Source organism: Anastrepha obliqua, chromosome 1 (genome assembly GCF_027943255.1).
Source record: "Anastrepha obliqua isolate idAnaObli1 chromosome 1, idAnaObli1_1.0, whole genome shotgun sequence".
NCBI classification, from domain to species: Eukaryota; Metazoa; Arthropoda; class Insecta; order Diptera; family Tephritidae; genus Anastrepha; species Anastrepha obliqua.
Window position 1 is genome coordinate 84719043 of NC_072892.1, and position 18831 is coordinate 84737873.

The 18831-nt window shown below is 35.8% G+C and overlaps 1 protein-coding gene across 1 annotated transcript; it reads right to left on the reverse strand.

Annotated features, from left to right (window-relative positions):
* Positions 1-496: 496 nt before the first annotated feature.
* On the reverse strand, positions 497-12839 carry LOC129235957 (sodium-independent sulfate anion transporter). The gene is made up of 5 exons (XM_054870052.1): positions 12252-12839; positions 2731-3514; positions 2361-2663; positions 1161-1306; positions 497-1083 (listed from the first exon to the last, which is right to left on the reverse strand). The coding sequence occupies exons 1-5, from the start codon at positions 12579-12581 to the stop codon at positions 619-621; spliced, it is 2028 nt and encodes a 675-aa protein (XP_054726027.1). The 5' UTR covers positions 12582-12839; the 3' UTR covers positions 497-618.
* Positions 12840-18831: the final 5992 nt, after the last annotated feature.

Genomic DNA, 18831 nt, shown 5'->3' on the forward strand with positions numbered 1-18831 from the left:
AATTGTTTGTATTATTTTGTGGCCGATTTAATTTTGGTATAATAGTGTGCAGGTTTAAAGTGAATGAATGCAACAATTTTTTTTTTAATTGGAAGAATGGGCCACAAGGCAACGTTTTAAAAAATTCTTCGAAAAAAACTTTTAATTTTGATGAACATTTTTTGAATTATTTTAAATTTTTTAATATACTAAGATTGAAACTTTGAGTTATTTGATTTTTGTTATAGTATGCAATAAATTTATATTCTAAAGGAATAGAAAAATTAAATTCTTGGTTAAAATATGCATTTGTCGTGCTGCTATTCATGTTTACGGGAATAATGCAGAAGTGGGTGTTATGCGACCCAGGGCTTAGTCTCTTATTTTCATGATTCATTGACGTATGTTGATTACTTCTAAGAATTATGTTGATGAGAAGCTCGGCCTAGCCCTTTCAGGGCTTTATGTTCTAAACATTTACTCCACTGCAGTCAGTAAAAACAGAGTTAACCAAATCTTATTAAAGCTACATTTTTATTCGTTCAATACATACATTTCTATACATAGGAACACGTTTGACAAGAAAACTAGCATCTATTTCATATATATATGTATATATGTATATGAGCACAAAAATATTTACAATCTCGATAAATTATCAGTGGTCGTATTACCCGGCGCATCCGAAATAACTGTTGAGTTCAAGGTCTCAGTACTAGTCCCTACTCCAGATTCTACATCACTGGATGGATGATCGACAACTTTTGGCGTCGCACCATTTTGCATCTCCTTCAACGCGTAGGTTAGTGCATCAGTATTGTAGCACAATAGCAAATTAATTTGCAAGCCCTCAAAGATTTGCACAACATTTGGTTTCAGATTATAGAAAATAAGTTTTTGATTTCGATTTTTGAAGTCTTCAATCAAGGAAGAGATCACCTTGGCAGCAGTGTAGTCCGCACCATAGATGTAAGTGCAATCGATCACCACAGGAAGTGTTGTTTTATTACCGAACTTTAAAACAAGATTGCGTACAAATTCGACGGAAGGAAAGATGAGACAACGATCTGGTGTAAGTTTTAGAAACTTGGTGCCATCGTGAGTCTAAAATTATATCAGCATTAAGGTAAGTCAAATAAAAGTAATTAATTTCCTTTTTTTGTTTTTTGATAGATTGGTACCTCCAACGTCTCCAAGCGTACTTTCGGTCGTGCTGAATGGTATAAAATGAATAGAAGATTTACGCCGATGGCGACAAGGATGCCTACCTCCAGAGGCATAACCAAACAAGAAATAAAAGCAACAAAACATGGGATCAAATCGCTACCTGGAAAATATAGTTAAATGGAAAGATGTTCGTTATTTTAAAAAAGGTCTCAACCCATAGAATAAAGGTACTGATTTAGTCATAAATTATCTTAGAAAATTCAGTTTCGAATAAGAAATATAATAAGAAAATAAATAGTTTTAATTAAATATAGCGGCCGCCGTAGTCGAATGGATTGGTGTAGGTTTCATATGTGGAACAACATTAAGACGCATGTCACAAATAGGAGGAGGAGCTCGGCCAAACACCAAAAAAGGGTGTCAGCGTCAATTATATTATATATATACATATATATAGCAATGAGACAGATATATGTATGTATGTATACATGCAAGGTGGCGTAAAATTAACCATCCAATTTTGTTTTGTATATAACTTTTTTACTAAATAAAAAAAATTTCAGTGTTGGAAATATTTATTTAAATCTTTACCCGCTCAATTCCTTGTTTTACTGCAGCTGTCTAGTTCACAAGTGTCATATATGATTGTGGTACGACGCCATTTACAAAACTTATAAAACTTCAAATAGGGTAAATAATTCTTCGCCATTTTGTATAACCTACATGTTCTCTGTGAGTTTTGAGCCTTGGCACTACTGAATAGTAGTCGCGCACAATCGCAATTTCTCTAAGGCACACAAATAAATAAATCTTTACTGCTCACCTCTGGGCAAGCTCTTTAATTTGACACCTCGTTTTTGAAAATCGAATAAATAATGCATGGAATATCTGTTGACTTTTACAAAAAATCCTTTCGCGTATTATAAATATAGATATCTTAAAAAAATACGAAAAAGGGCATGTAGGTGCCCTTAAAAATATTTTCACGAGGCGGAGGAAATTGTTTACCACAATTATTTTATATGCCAAGCGTGGATGTGAAATGGTGTGTACAAATTACTTGTGATTTGAGGGGATGTACAATAAAAGGCTCTAGGCTCATTCTATTACAAAATAGGTTAGCAGTAGCTTGCAAATGATACCAAAAAGTCCAAGTCGGAGCATTGTGCGGCGCTCGCCATCACTATAGTAATTATTCTCATTTTTAAACTTACGTTTACTTCGCCACATCGGCAAGATCACATGGTACTGGAGTTGGAAGATTACGGCTGACATGATAATGGCACCTAAAACCGCTTTCGGAATGTAGTAGAAGAACTCCGTTAAATATATCAAAGCAAAGACCACAACCGCACCGATATACATATTAGCAAGTGGAGTACGTACGCCGCTGGCGTTATTTACAGCCGAACGGGCGAGACCGCCGTTGGCACGGTAACCTTGACAAAATGAATTGGCAACATTTGCAACACCCATGGCGATCAGCTCCTGTGCTGCGTCAATAGGCTTTCCTTTAGCTAAAAAAAGCACACGGTTTTTGTTAGACGTTATAAAACTCATACTCAAACTCATACTCAAACTCACCAAAGGCTTTACACACGGCAATATTTTCCAGCAATGCAACGAGTGGCACGATCATCAGGCCATATCCTATATTACTCACCATCTCCATGAAAGATTCAGCTTCGACAGCTGGCTCACCTGTGGTAGAATTGGCTGGTGTTTCTTCAATGGAGAAGGGTGGTGGACCAAATTCCGGCAATCCCGGTGGTATGAAACCTGTCAGCCGGAAATAATTTTTTCCCTGTTGCTGCAGGTACATGCTCAGTGCGGCGCACACAATTACCAGTGTTGCATTTCGTGATACTCCCACAAACCATAACAACTTAGTCGTTACTGTATGGTACCATTTGCGTTCGCTTTTTGGACCAACCTTAATGCGTCCAATGAAACGCATCAATATCAAAATGGCAACACAACTACAGCCGAGAATAGTATCGGCTACGCGTATACTCCCAATATCATTGATCATGCTAATCCAACGCTCTAGAAAGGTGGTGCCAGTCGCATTTTTAATGCCAATGATATCTTTGATCTGCGAAGTAGATATGATCAATGCGACAGCGCTCGTAAAACCGGCACTCACTGGACCCGAAACAAACTCAATGATGAAACTTAAACGGAAGATGGCCATTAGAATTTCTATGATGCCGGTAAGAAATGTAAGTAAAACTGCGCGTTGCCACACTCCATTGGCGAACTGGAAAACCATAAGCGAAGCAATGGCTGTCGAGCCGACTGTGCTGTCCTTGCACGTACCGAGTATAACGTAAACAAAGCATCCCATAAAAGAGCCATAAAGACCATACTGTGAAAAAAGTAAGATATTTTGGTTGTATTGTAGTGAAAAATTTCAAACAAGTAAAAACATTACGTTACGATAAAAAATATTACAAACATATGTGCTTGCATTCAAAATAAAAGCTGTATACACACCCAAGTACAGTTGGTCCATGGGTAACTCGTACACCCACATACATAGATATTTGGTTTTACATAAAATTTGGGGAACTAAGATCGCAATAAAAGCAATTTTTTTTTGCATTAAACGGCAACAACAAAGTTTGAAATGTGCCTTTATTTATTAAAAGAAAAATGAATTATCTAACAAGTGGCAATTTTCAGTTTAAACGCACAACGCACAAAGTTTTATTTTATCAGGCAACATTGTTTGGAATCACACCTAAGGCCGAGATATTTTGAATGTTCGGGGAAGTCCTAAATATTAAACTTGATTACCAAATTTGGAATATTGAGTAATTTGTTGAAAAATAAAATTTGGTCAAATAAAAAAGGACAAACCTGGGTTAAAATGCGAAAATTTGTAACTTAAAGGAACGTGATATTCACTGATAAAAATTAGTTTAACCACTTTGGTTAAGAAAGCATACTATATGTTAGAGAAGATCAAATAAAGCTTTCCTTACCAAAAATATAAAGCCCACAGTAAAGCACGATGGTGGGAAAGACCTTCCTGAGCTGTTGGATTTTAAATTGAAATAAAATAATAATAATGTTGGCTTCCAATGCCTAAACTGAAGCTGGTTTATCCACAAAGCATTTACAAATAAAAGTTCAAAGGTGTGATATCACATGATCTTGGTGGCCAATCCACTGCTTCCAGATGAGGGATAAATTGCTCACCGAAACGACGACACAGTAAATCATCCATTGTTTCATAGGATGCATGGCAAATAGCGTCATCTTCTGGAACCAAATGTTATAGAGATGACGGGTTTTGATAGCGCGAGAGCGTTCGGCGTTCACTGTTACATTACCGCCTGCCTCGTCTTTCCAGAAATAGTGGGCCTCATAACGGAACACCATAAGTTGCCCCGAGCGCGCAACTAATACTTTTCACAGAGCATCGATTTTCGTAATACAATTGTACGATTTGTAAACGTTTTTGAGGCGTTCGTGTTTCCATGAGGAAATGTCAATGAGTACAGAAAAAAATTATGTATTTAGTTTGACAGTAGTCATGCGTTATCTGTCAAAAAACCTTATTGGAAAAAGTACCTCCAATCTGATCACCCTTTATCATACTGTATCAGATTATAATATGTTCGTAAATAGATTATATGACCTCAAAATGCGTTTTTAATCGAATGTTTGAAATCATAATCTCAGGCCAAGATGATAGGGGAACTGGGAGGAGTCCACAGTCTTATTTGTTGTGTGCATCTTGTTGTTGCCCCCAAAATGCAGGTACCTACAGTTTTAAGCTGAAGCCGAACGGCAGACAATTTTTATAAGGAGCATTTCCATGCCAGAAATACACTCGGGGGTTTGCCATTGTCTGCCGGGAGTCAACCGCTATTAGAGCTATACGGACTAATATACCTTCTACTCAAATATGAACGAGACGGTATCAATAAAACGGTCCGCGGATGACATATGGCAAAAATAAATTTTTTGTTTTTTGGTAGGACTGTTATAAGCTTACATGGCAAATTTCAGCGTGATATGTCACATAGTTTGTTTTCTGTGCTACTGTAAACAAGTCAAGCTCGAGTGTGTTCTTCGAATTTAACGATGGAAATTCAAAGAATTTGTTTGAAATTTTGTTATTCCAACAAAATTTCGGCTTCAGACGCCTTAAAAATGTTGCAGACAACCTATGGGGACTCTGCTCTATCGCGTGCACGTGTTTTCCAGTGGTACAAATCGTTCAAAGAGGGCCGTACATCGGTTGAAAACTTGCCTCATGAACGTCGTCCAGCAACATCAGTAAACGACGAAAACATCGGAAAAGTAAAGGAAATTGTGCTTGAAAATCCCACAAATCGCAAAATCGGTTAACGCTGAATATTATTTAGACATTTTAAAGCGTTTGCGCGAGAACATTTGTCTTAAAAGGAAGGAATTGTGGGACAACAAGTCATGGTTCTTGCATCACGATAATGCACCAGCTCACACATCACGTCTTGTTCGCGATTATTTGAACAAAAGTAATGTTAATATCGTTCCGCAAGCACCGTATTCGCCTGATATGGCTCCATGTGACTTTTTCCTGTTTCCCAAGCTCAAGTTGCCGCTCCGTGGAAAACATTTTGAGACAATTGAAGTCATAAAAGAGAATTCGAAGAACACATTCGAGCTTGACTTGTTTACAGTAGCACAGAAAACAAACTATGTGACATATCACGCTGAAATTTGCCATGTAAGCTTATAACAGTCCTACCAAAAAAGAAAAAATTTATTTTTGCCATATGTCATCCGCGGACCGTTTTATTGACACCGTCTCATTCATATTTGAGTAGAAGGTATACTATATGCACCATTGAATATTATTACTTACTAAACGCCTTTGGCATGAGTATCGAGTCATATCTTATACAGTCCATGAAAAATCTATAGCTGCTCAATATTTTAGCAAATTTTTATAATACTACTTTTATTTTGTTTTTTGTTTTTGTTTTATCTCCTTTTGATAAAACGCCAAACTTTAATCAAAATTTGAAACTTTTTAATAAGAATTTAAAAAAGTGCAAATTTGAATTGGCTCAAAATTTTCGTACCTTCTTAATACTTTTATAACAAATGCACAACATTTTGTAAGAACAAAATGGGCAACGAAAACGAAAGCTTCAAGGAAAAAAATTACAAAAAATCAACGAGAATTTTCAGCAACTTAAAACTTCCATACTACATTTTTTAGAATTTTTAGAAAATTTAGAATTTTTTTAGAAATTTTAATTACGAGCTATGGGAAAATTTGTGGATTTTTTCTAATTTTTGTATAGAGTGTGGAATTTGGATTTATACGGAATTTTTTAAAGAATGAGTTGAAAAAATTAGAAAAATTCTAAGCAAAAAAGAAAAATAGTCAAAACATTGATGAGCTATTGGGCGGACTGTAATAACAATATGAAATTAAATTATTTTGCATAATTGTCAATGAGAAAAAGTAAGTAAAGAAGAAGAAGAAGAAAAAGTCAATATACACGATCATATTAATTGACATCACAACATTCTACACTACACGGTTCATATCACATGATGCCAGGGGACATAATTTCATATCAACAATTTCACAACAAACTGCACCACATCACATGATTTAATGCCATTTGATGTCGCATCACATCAATCCATGCATCATGCACGACTCCATAACACATGATGAGTCAATTGATATAAGAAATGAGTAAGTAATGATAAAATCAAGTAGCATACTCGTACCTACATAGCTAAGATGAATTAAGCAGATGTGTAAATACGTTCGTAGGTTATTCTACCTATGGTCATTTCTAAAAGAACTTTTGAAACAAAAACGAGTGGGAAAAATTTTAATGGGGATTTGTCGTTGGTATAATCTCAAATACTAAACACTGTTTTCACACTTTACTGAAATAATATCGCTATGGACTGAAATGGTCCATACGTGACTGCAAGTGAACCAGTTTAACCTACCATAATAAAATTCTTCATATTTTCTTTCTAACAAAATAGTCATAAAAAAACTTCGACAAATAATTTGCATGCCTATATCTTTCCAAATTTGTTCGAAATGTATGATAAATTATGTTGGCTGATAGATTTCAAATCTGAAAGCCAAATTAATATACAGGTTCATACGGTGGATTGTTTTAAAAAATTAAAAGGATTAAAAAAGCAGAAATTTTCATTGAACTCGAAAGAGCAGAAATTCCTATTGTTTTTGGAATACGATTACATTCACATCACTGCTTCTGCTGGCTTTATGTAATCCATACTGCTAACCTAGTTTGCCGAGATCTTGATGACGCTTTGTCACTCTATCTTACGAACGGCTTGCTCGATATTCGCCTTAATAGCGTAAATCATTAATGAATTGGTCGGTCCTTCACGGCACCCTATAGAAAAGCTTTAGCGACATCAAATGTTAGCTCCAAAGAGTGCAAGCGACCTCGCCGAGTCGGCTGATAACACCATTACCGAACTTGGAACGTAAAAGATTATGACATTAGCGGCATGCCGCACCATCCTGCTGAAATCAAAGATCACCCAAGCTCATGTGTTCAATTTGCGACCTCAAACAATTATTTTCAAAGAAAATTTGGTCAATGTTGCCCCCACTCTAAAACGCGTACTAAACTGTCACTTTCTGAGCTCTGAGGATTCATTAGTTTTCGATCGTGAGATGCGGCAGTTTTATTGGTTAACAAAGGCGCATGATCAAATTCAAATTTATCAAATATATATGCCTGTATACAGTATATTTTATTCCATAACAATCCTTGCCAAAAACTGTGAAAAATGTTTTTGAAATTCAATTGATTGATTGATGCATGCATGAAAAGTGTTGTTGCGTGATCCAATCTTCGGCACTATTTGGATGAAATGGCGCAACAAAAGTCAAATCATACAAGTCACAGCTAGTATTATCAGGCGTTATTTGACTTTTCCAATGGCAGGTGTGATAAATTTTAGCAAAAACGCACTCAGAACGTTTTGATATGTGAGCCATATTAATTTTAATAAATTATTAAAATTAAAAATTAAAACGTGAACATTTATATGTTTTCTGACTAACGAGTCAAGAATACATCGATAAACTAAAATCATTACACGGCGTGCAGGTACCATCCTTTAGCATCGTAAAGAACTGGTACAATGAATTTTTTTGTCACTCTCCGCTCCTCGACGAATTCGTGGAAAGTCTTCCAATATCAGTTGTGCTAAAAATGATCAATGCTGTGCGCAAAATGATAAAGCATGGCTTCATGCCACATACAGTGAGGTTGAGGCATCCTTTGTATGATGAGAGTCAATAAGATTTTGCAGTATCACCTTGTGGTAAAAAAGCGTGTTCGCGTTGGATCCTACACAATTTAAAAAACACCCAGGAATAGCGACTGGACGAAATGCTTCGAAAATTAGTTCAAACGAATGCAAAAGTGTATTGATAATCATGGAAAATATTTGAAAAAAACAATGAAACCGTTTTCAACCACAAATTTTCATTTGAATCGATTTTCATCGATCAGTGATACGAATTCACACACCAAGATGATGTCTCTTGCTTTTAATGAATTTTCAATAGAATAACGTCAGTTCGAATTTGTGGTTTACGAATTGGGTTGATTTACGCTTCAACCACGTTATGAAATACAATATATATTAGAAAGATTCTTGCAAAATAGTGAACCACCTTCTGAAATTGCAAGAAAATTCATTGAAAAAGAAGCCATCTGTGTAATTTGTGAAACGTGAGGGTGAAACTGGATACCATGTTACGAGAATTATCTAACAACAAGTTGCGCTCTGAACAGCGAAATCGGTGCGCCATCGACCAAATATAGCTCCATACAGTCGATAATAAGCTGAAAAATTGGGTTCATCGTATTGGGTACTGCGAGGCCAGCAGTGGAAGTCATCTGGCTGAAATAGTGTTTCATAATCAAACGTAAGGATTTGACTTTCAAATAAAAAAAACCCACATTAAAAAGGTAATTCGTTTCTTTATCTGAAAAATATCATGGCTGTGTCGTGGGTTTTGGTTTTTAATTTGCAAGACTGTAATTTTCTTGTTTAATAAAAAAGTAGCTTATACCAAATGCAAACTGAAAATCATTTCCATTACATTTATGAGGTGTTTTAGCACAAAATGACTACAAAAAAAAAAGAAATGGTGCTTTGAATTGATAGCCATATCTCTGCACCTTATGGCTATTTTTTAAACCATTATTCTTAACTTTAAGATGCTTAAAAAATCGATACATTGGATGAGGAAACTAAAAACAGATTTCCTACATTTCATATAAGTATACGAAGGCAGACGAATGAAATTTGGGTTGGTGTGGTTGGTTGGTTGGTTCTTCCAGAATCCAACTAGCGCTTTCGCGCCATTTTGTTGCCCCATCCTCGTTGCCAACTTGTTTAACGGTTTTTTACAGCACAACTATATCCAGTCTGTGCGGTTAAGGAACCTTATTAGGTTGTTAACGTCTAAGCCAAATAGTTGTTCGAGATTCTCGAACAGTGGTTGGCCCAGGGTTAACATTCTGTTCTTGCATAGGGCAGGGCATTCACAGAGGAAATGGAAGATTGTCTCCTTTTTCTCCGGTTGTTTACAACTGTGACAGTATGTATTGTGAGGGATACCCATTTTGGCTGCTTGTTCTCCGATAGACCAAAAGCCAGTTATGACTGCCGTTAGTCTCCAGGCGTCCCGTCGTTTCATTCTTATTAATGCCGACGATTGCTTGAGGTTGTAAAGGGGCCATAACGTTCTGCTAATTTTGCATTTCGTCTGGACTTTCCACCTACAGTCAGCGACTCGGAGGTATTTTTGGTAAATTGTGCCCTTGACTGCACCTAATGGTGTGAGTACCGATTCTGCAAGAGCGTTATTCATGGCAGATCCCCCTCTTGCCAGTTCATCTGCTTTTTCTTTACCTTCAATGTTCCGATGTCCCGGGACCCAGATTAAGGTAACTTTATGGTTTTCACTCAAGATGGTGAGGCTATTCCTACTTTGTTCCACCACTTTGGAGGTTGTTGTGGCCGAACCCAGTGCCTGGATTGCAGCTTGGCTATCCGAGAGAATAGCGTATTACCCTTAAGAGAGAAATCTGCGATTAGGAGCCTGCAAGCTTCCCCAATCGCCAGTACTTCCGCCTGGAAGACATTGCTGGTATTAGGGAGACGCACAGATTTCTCAATTTTAAGTCTGTGAGAATATATACCAGCTCCAACACCGCAGCCCATTTTACTTCCATCCGTATAGACAGTAGTGTTGAAGTTGTTTAGAGAGAACCCCTTATTTGCTGCTGATCTTTGTATTCTGCCGAGTAGTTTGGTATTGTACTCTCTCCCTAGAGCCTTCCACCAAACTACCGAACCATACGATAGAATAGGTCGTATAACCGTCTTATACAGCCATAATGTATGCTTAGGTTGAAGACCCCATCTTCTTCCAAGCATACGTTTACAGGCATATAAAGCAATTTCTGCCTTCCTTACCCGTTCTTCAACATTTAATTTCCAGCTTAGTTTGGAGTCCAGAATTACCCCTAAGTACTTTGCGCTGGGTGATAGTGAGAGAGTTTGTCCGTTAATATTTGGTAGGGTAAAAGGTGGTACCTTATAACTGGTGGTGAAAAGCATAAGCTCTGTTTTACGTGGGTTTAAACCTAGGCCACAGCCTGTGGCCCAAGAGCTAAGCTCGCCTAATGCCCTTTGGATGATCCCACTGATCGTATTAGGACACAGTCCTAACGCCATTAACACCACATCATCAGCGTACGCCACGGCTTTTACCCCACCTCTATTAAGTTTTATTAAGACTTTGCTAATAACGCATAACCAGAGAAGTGGAGACAGTACTCCCCCCTGTGAGGTGCCTCTGTGGACCTTCTTGGTTATACTGATATTACCCATATTAGCTTTGATGATCCTGGTTTCTAGCATAGAGATGACCCAATTACTGATGCAATCCCTCTACGTCTATCAACGCCCGTTGGATCGCATCTGTACTAACATTGTTAAAGACGCCTTCTATATCCAAGAATGCCGCCATGGTATAATGTTTGTTCTCTAGAGAGCCCTCTATTGTTCGGATTACCTCGTGAAGCGCTGTCTCCGTAGATTTGCCTTTAAGGTACGCATGTTGTGCAGTAGATATACCAGAGCTCTCCAAAGAGCTTCTAAGATATCTATCCAAAAGTCTTTCAAAGGTTTTTAACAGGAAAGACGAAAGACTGATTGGCCTATAGTCCTTCGCTGATTCATGTCCCCTCCTGCCTATTTTTGGAATGAAGACGACCTTGACTAGTTTCCAACTATCTGGAATATGACCTAGGTTTAAACACGCTTTAAAAATTTCCTCTAGCCATGGTAGGATACAGTCCAAGGTTTCCTGTAACATCTTTGGGATGATCCCATCTGGCCCCGGAGATTTAAAAGGTGAAAAAGATTTAAGGTTGGTGTGAGTGCATATAAAAATTCACAAAACATATTTTCGTTAAAAGATCAAGTCAAGGATATTTAAGGATACAAAATTTCAAGGACATTTTTGAGGTGTTTTAGCACCGGATAACTTTGGAAAAAAGTTCTTAACATAGTTTACACTGTACTCTTTTACTTATTGCCCACATTTCCATACCTTGCATAATTTTCGATTTGTACGATTTTTTAAAACCATATTCTTGTAGAAACACTAAGGTCCTTTAAAAACAAAAACCCGGTCGTTCGGTGAAAAAACTGAAAACGCACATTTATTATAATATTTGAGCGCATACCACCTACTCTTAAAGATTAGTTGAAACCATACGACGCATTAAGTGTTTAAGCCTAATTTCATTCGTTAAAAACCATATATTTTTACATAGAGTGCGATATTTTACATAAAGCGTAAAATGAGCGAAATACTTCAATTTATACGTATCGCTTATCTGGTCAAATGTGTCTATTGATAATAGTAACATCTGCTCACATAATAATTATTTATTAAAACACACCGCATGATGCACGTCATAATACACGTAAGATGCAAGTGACCTCGTTTCTCAGAATCTACACAAATATTTATATGAAAATTCATGTCACTCCGCACAAACCTGTGTTGGCAGACCAGCAACGCCAGAGTAGGCTAAACCTTGTGGAATGACCGTCAAACCGACCGTTATGCCCGCTATCAGATCACCGATTGCATCGCTCCGTGTGTATCGCGGCAGCCATTCCACGATCGGCAAACGTTTGTAAAGTGTCTTCTTGCGAAAGACATTCTTCAGACTGGACGCACAGAAATCGCCAAAGCTACGCCCTTCTGTTGGTGTTTGATGATCGGTTACAAGTATGAATTCAGCGGAGCCATTGTATTGTGTCTCGAAAGGCTGATCGATTTGGGAGCGCGTTCGAAATTCTTCTGCCGTTTCAACACTTGACATATTCCGTTTCGTATAGGTGAGTGATTTTTGCTACTTTCGGTTTTTAAGTTATTTAAATTAATTTTGTTCCACTTTTGTGTTCTTTTTTTTATTCTTTGTAAGCTGGTATTTGTTGTACTTTTTCACAATTTCATTTATTCTTTGCTCTTTGAGTTCTACTTCTATTTTGTATTTTTATTGCAAATTTTATGCAGAGATTTTCACGTAACCCATTGATAAATAAATATATTGAAACAGTAAATTCAAGTCGGCGATCTTCACACGTCCATGCGCGTCAAGCTGCATGAAGAGAGTAATTCTTCAAGTGGGAAAAGTGTCGCTCTAACCGTTCGCACCTATAGTTAACAAAGCTTGTTGAACATATGTACTTATGCCTACTTATACCTCTTATAGTAAAAGTGCTTATATTTGTACTATTAATGAGCAGGTATCCGTATTAAAATATTTGTCTATGTTCACCGCATGTGTTTGCTTAAGACAAATTATTAAGATAACCAAAGAAATTCGGTTGACTTGGCAAATATTTACAGCATTCACGATTGTGATGTTCGTCCATTAGCAGCTAATTTTGATTCAGATATAGATTGCTATTTTAAATCTTTACTGATAAGCATAATTTTCCATCATTCGGACAAAATATTAATAGACTAAATTGAGCAAACAAGAATCATATGAAATTAAGTGAAAATAGCAGGCAAGTGAGCTTAGCAAGGAAATTAAATTACTTACTAAAAGTACTGAAACATACATACTTGCTAGGTGCTTAGCCCTTATCAACCAATTTGTAGTGTGCGTCTTGATGTTATCTCATCAATGGAAGGGCTTACAATATTATGCCACTTCCGAACGAAGATAGTTTTTATGAGAAGGTTTTTCTCCCCTGTTAACCATTCATGATTTTTACGATGGCATTCAGCACACTAAAAGCTCATTGAAAGAGGATTCTGATAGATTCTCGTCATAGTTTTTCAAAAAATTTTCGGCTTTTGCCTATCCACTTCAGACAATTCATTCATATTCATACTGAGAGTAAATAGAACATTCCGAACTACAGGCCTGTTTCTAAACTTTCAACGGTTAAAAATCTTTTTGTGTAAATTATAAAACAAAAATTATACTTCGCTGTCAAATGTAATATTTTAATTAATCAGCATGGTTTTATGGCTGGTTGGCTTTCAAAGTTTTCAAGTTGATGTTGTTTATACGGATTTTTCCAAGATTTTCAATACATTGTGTCTTGTGTTTTGGGTTTCACTATATTCTCCTTGAATGGATAAAGTCGTACTTTTTCAATCTTGAATGTGTAGCGTATCTTCTTATTCTTTTATTGCCTCTTCCGGTTTCCCTCAGGGCATTATTTTGTGCACTTTGTTCTTTGTAATTTTTATTAATGACGTAATAACGTATCTGAATGCTTCCATTTCTTTGAGTTTCTTCCGTTTCTACTGTTGTTGAGGTAGTGGTATGGTGTGATAAGAAACTGCCGGAACTAAATATTATGAATGGTTCTTAAGAATTGTTGGCATTTTCTAAGTCTAAGCGTTTACGCTGTACTTCATAATTTGTAAAGAACACGCGTCTAAATACCCTTAATGAAATTTGTGATTTGGAAGTAATCTTTGATTTCAATTTTCAGTTTCTTAGTCAGTCATAGAAATTTGTCATCGCCAAATCGTATTCTACACCTGGATTCATTCGGTGTTTCTTTTCTGATTTGCTTCCATTTTTTTCTCGCTCGCACAGTCTAAGCTGGAGTATGCCATTTTTATTTGGAGGTCATATCATCGGTGTCCCATCGGTAGCCTTGAAGGCATTCAAAAGTCATTTCTTCATTTTAGACCCACATCTCTAAACTTTGCTGATCCGATTCCTTCATACAACACAAGGTATGCAATATCAAATTTAATTAAAAAATCGTTACAAAGAGAAGAAGTATACTTTCACTCTGGTTTATTTTCGTGTATATAAATGGGACAGTTGACTCGCGATTGCTATTAAAGCCCATTCATTTCCACATAGCTCAAAAAAATCTTTGAAGCAAGACTTGTTTTCCTAAAGCGGGTTAGAACTAGTTACGCCTCGATGGCAGCGTTGAATTGAATGAGTTCAAAAAGGTTTCAAGTTATTTGGCTTTTCATTTTTCATCTTCAAAACAAACATTCAAATTGTAACTCAATGAAATAGTTGCTACAGTTCATTCTACAATTAATCCTACATATGTAGTCTGTGAGAATCCCTGTATTTCTAGATTTACTGCATACATTTAAATTACTAATAATATTCTTTGTTTATCGTAGAACCACTTGGAACAAATTCCGAGTGCACAACACCATGATAATCAAAGAAAACGAGTAGCACGACTTTCACTTTTGACCGACTTTGACGTGGGTTTCGGTTCATGTGGATAGCGCAATTCAGCCGCCTGTTGACTGGTTTGCATGTCAAACTCATATACCTACGTCTCATCACCTGTTATGATGCACTGGATAAACGTTAGGTCCGAATTCACTTGCTCAATTCACTTGCATGTCTTCAGCCACCTTCTTCCGGCGAATTTTTTTTAAATAAATTGAACTCTCTTGTAACGAGTCGAGCAGCCAGGCGTCTCATTCGCAATTGATAGTGTAAAATGTTGTCATTTGATTCGTGAGACACGCTAAGGTAATGAGCTACCTCCCTCAAACTTAAATGATGGTTTTCCAGCACCATTTCCTCAACTTTGTCAACGTTTTCATCCGTTGAAGACGTTGATGGGCGCCCAGATCGAGGCATACTTCAATATTCGAATACTTCGATATTAGGCTCATTTGAGTTCGTAGTCACAGGCACATTGTGGGTTCTCTCAAAAATTGGTGGTCTGCTCCCGGAAAAGTGCGATTCGCGTTACCTCAGACAGCTCTGGGTTAATGCACGAACGTGCAAATTAGCGAGATGTCTTTGGCTACGGGTAGATCGAAGGCGTTCGATTGAACTTCTACGCTAACAAAGCCACCACTCGCAAATTTCAAGGATGTCCTTTCGGGACAATATATGGAGGATGAGGTAAAATCATCCAAACTCTTCTCCGCTACTGTTTTTCTCGCGCTGAGCTGAGATTCAGACGTCTTGGTTCTCACTTGTTTTAAATAAATAAATAAATATTCTTTATTTCATCAGAATTGGCTTACGAACGAGAGGAATAGCTTAATTTTATTTCATACTCAGCCTCAGCTTATGACTGCTACCTATTCTGAACTCCTGATTTAAGTTTTCTACCACTGAATCGGTCTTAATGATATTCGCGTAAGATCTAGTCGAGTATATAAAGAAAAGTGCCATGTAATATAAAGTTTTGATATTTGCGCCTATTTATCGCGTTTGTTCACAGAAAATAAACATTTGTAGCATTTACACTGTAAAAGTTTTCAAAGCGCAAATTTCCTGCTTGGTTTCTATTTTTATTAGAAGCAGGGAAAACTTTTAATGCACATAGGAACAAACAAATTTAGTCGCAGCTGGGTATGCCAGCGATAAAAACAAACGTTGTTGACTACTCAAATTAACTGTTATAAAGCCAGAGTTTGTTCCGATTCAAACAGTATTTTACAGAACAGAAAGGAAGTAGAGGTATAAAAAGTGTCTCTGCCAAATAGAACATTGCTACGAAATTTAAGGAAACTGAACTGAACTCAATATCGGTAAATAGTCAGAGGCGAGTACAATTCCTATGTATATACATCTTCCGCCGTTAAGAAAAGTCAGTTCCGCAATATTTAATAATAACTATTTAATTAGCGTCTCCAGTCTCTATCTTTATGAATCAGTGAGTCTCGAGCATTTTGTTGATAAAAGCGGTAGATAAAGCATTTATAACGATTGTAGGACTTGTTAATATTCACGAAGTACTAATTAAGTAAGCTTTATTACACAAACTACTGTTCAAGTATATCATTTTTACGTAATAAAGCTTTTGGTTTACTTAAAACGTATCTGATACTAACCAACAATAACACTGAAGTCAACGAATCGTAGATTGATGGAACCAAAAACGCAATTTATAGTCTTATTATTTTACCAGACACAGGGCTGCACTGTAGCGAAGAAGGAAGCAGAAAAATTAAAGAACCAAGAACAAGCGCCTTCAGCAAAAATAAAAAAAGTATTAAAAATCATTGTGATTTTATAACCATCAAAACTTTCACTTTATTGTACCAAAATTAAATGAGCTATAAAACTGCATACTCTGAATTATTCTAAAAATTCAGATTAAAATGTAAAAAAATTTAGATAAAATTTTGTTGAAGATAAAATTTTTTTGGAAATTTTTCTAAATTTTGCACACATTCACAGAGCAACTTATAAACATTTTGGGCAGCAAGAACAAAGTACAGATGAGAATGATGGAACAATGAACTTAGTGAAATAACTAATAGCGGCTTGTGATATAGTAGCTCCCCTAACTATAGCCAATGCTCTGAAGGCAGGCAACTGTGATAGAAAAATATAAATAAAATGATTGGAAAGTTCAATACATTAGAAAAAATAGGCTAACGTGATAATAAGAAGTAAACTGAACAATTTGGGAACTATTTACAAATTTTAAGAATTATTCAATGTTGAAATATTTAGTATGGAGTTTTTAACACCAATATTTGCTTTATAGTTTTTTCTTTTTCTTTTTTAGGATGAAACATTATATTAAGAAAAAGAAATATTTTTCGGGATGGCGCGCATGCGCAAGTAACACACAAGGACACAGTAATTTATTATGAGTGTCACTGAGGTTCTGTTACTTCGAAACATAGGTGGGCATCACATTAAGTAAAGCTAGTTAGCGAATTTTTGTGATAAAACCGTATAATACTGGAATTTTCAAATTATGTGCATACACATTTTTATTACCATCGATAGGATACATTGATTTATAAAGACCAGAAGAAGAAAATTTATTGCTTTTGACTGAGCGAAAAAGATGCCAATATACTAAACGATATCTTATAAGCCATACTGGCTGGGTATTGTAAAATGTTAAATTATATTCAAATTTTGATTTTCAGTAAAAAAAAAAATAAGAAGCTCTACCTTAAACCCTAATCAGGATTTTTTTGTGCACCATACACACGGGTCTGGCTAATATGTCTACACTTGTGTTTACAAAAATAGCCGGTGACATATTGCAAAGATTTATCTTTTTTTTGTGAAATTTTTCTTTAGTCTTTATAAAATTATTGTTCATTCTTCAGCAAATACATGTAACCTAAAGTTTTAAACTATGTATAAAATAAAAAAAAATTGAAAATATTTTCAAACTTTTTTGCGAGACTGTTTTGAAAAATTCTAGGCTTGCAATTTTGCAACCCATTTTTTAAATTAATCTTTATATAAAATGTATCTATCTATATATCTTTGTTTTTTTTTCTTTGACGGTGTTAAATATATGAATACTATAAATTAATATAATGAAATGTTTAGTGAAAATGCACAAGACCGCTAACAAAAACAAAAAAAAAAAAATTCTACTAAAAACGATTTTCGAGCTCTTTCTTTTTGAGCTCTGATATATCAAAATGCATACCCAAAATTTTTGTAAAAATTCCGACTAAAAAGTTTGAAATTTCGATGAAATTTTACTGATTTTTTTTTTTAATTTTGTATAAAGTTTGAAACATTCAATTTTATGACTTTTTGTATTATATCTTATGTTAAGAAAATAAATAAGCAGTCAAAACTTTGCAATACACATACATATATAAATAGATATCTGATGGATCTTTTTCTATCGAACTGTAAATTTAGACAAACACGAGTATAAGTGTATAAATTATTGTATTTCATGCGTTTGCTGATGTTACGAGTAAGTTTACTTTTAAATGTTGAAACAGGTTTTTCAATCGATTCAATGAATATCGAAAAGCTTCTTTGTGGAAAACATGTTGTCCAGACCCACACGCCAAACTCAAAAACATCGGCACAATAATAAGATTGTATTTTTTTTATACAGTACACAGTAGGTTGTATTTTAGCATTACAAAGAAAAAACTATGTAAACAACTATTATTTAAACATAACAACGAATAAGTCAGACGCAATTTTCTATTTAGTTGGTTCATTAATTTCTTGATAATAGGTGGCACAGTTGCATGAAACAATTTTAGAGTAGTTGGATACTGAACACCAAACCGTTACAAAATTAATGGGCAAGGAAAGCAAGCCAAGCATTGGTTCAGATGTACCTTATTTAATTGGATAAAGCGCCAATCGGTCACGGAGC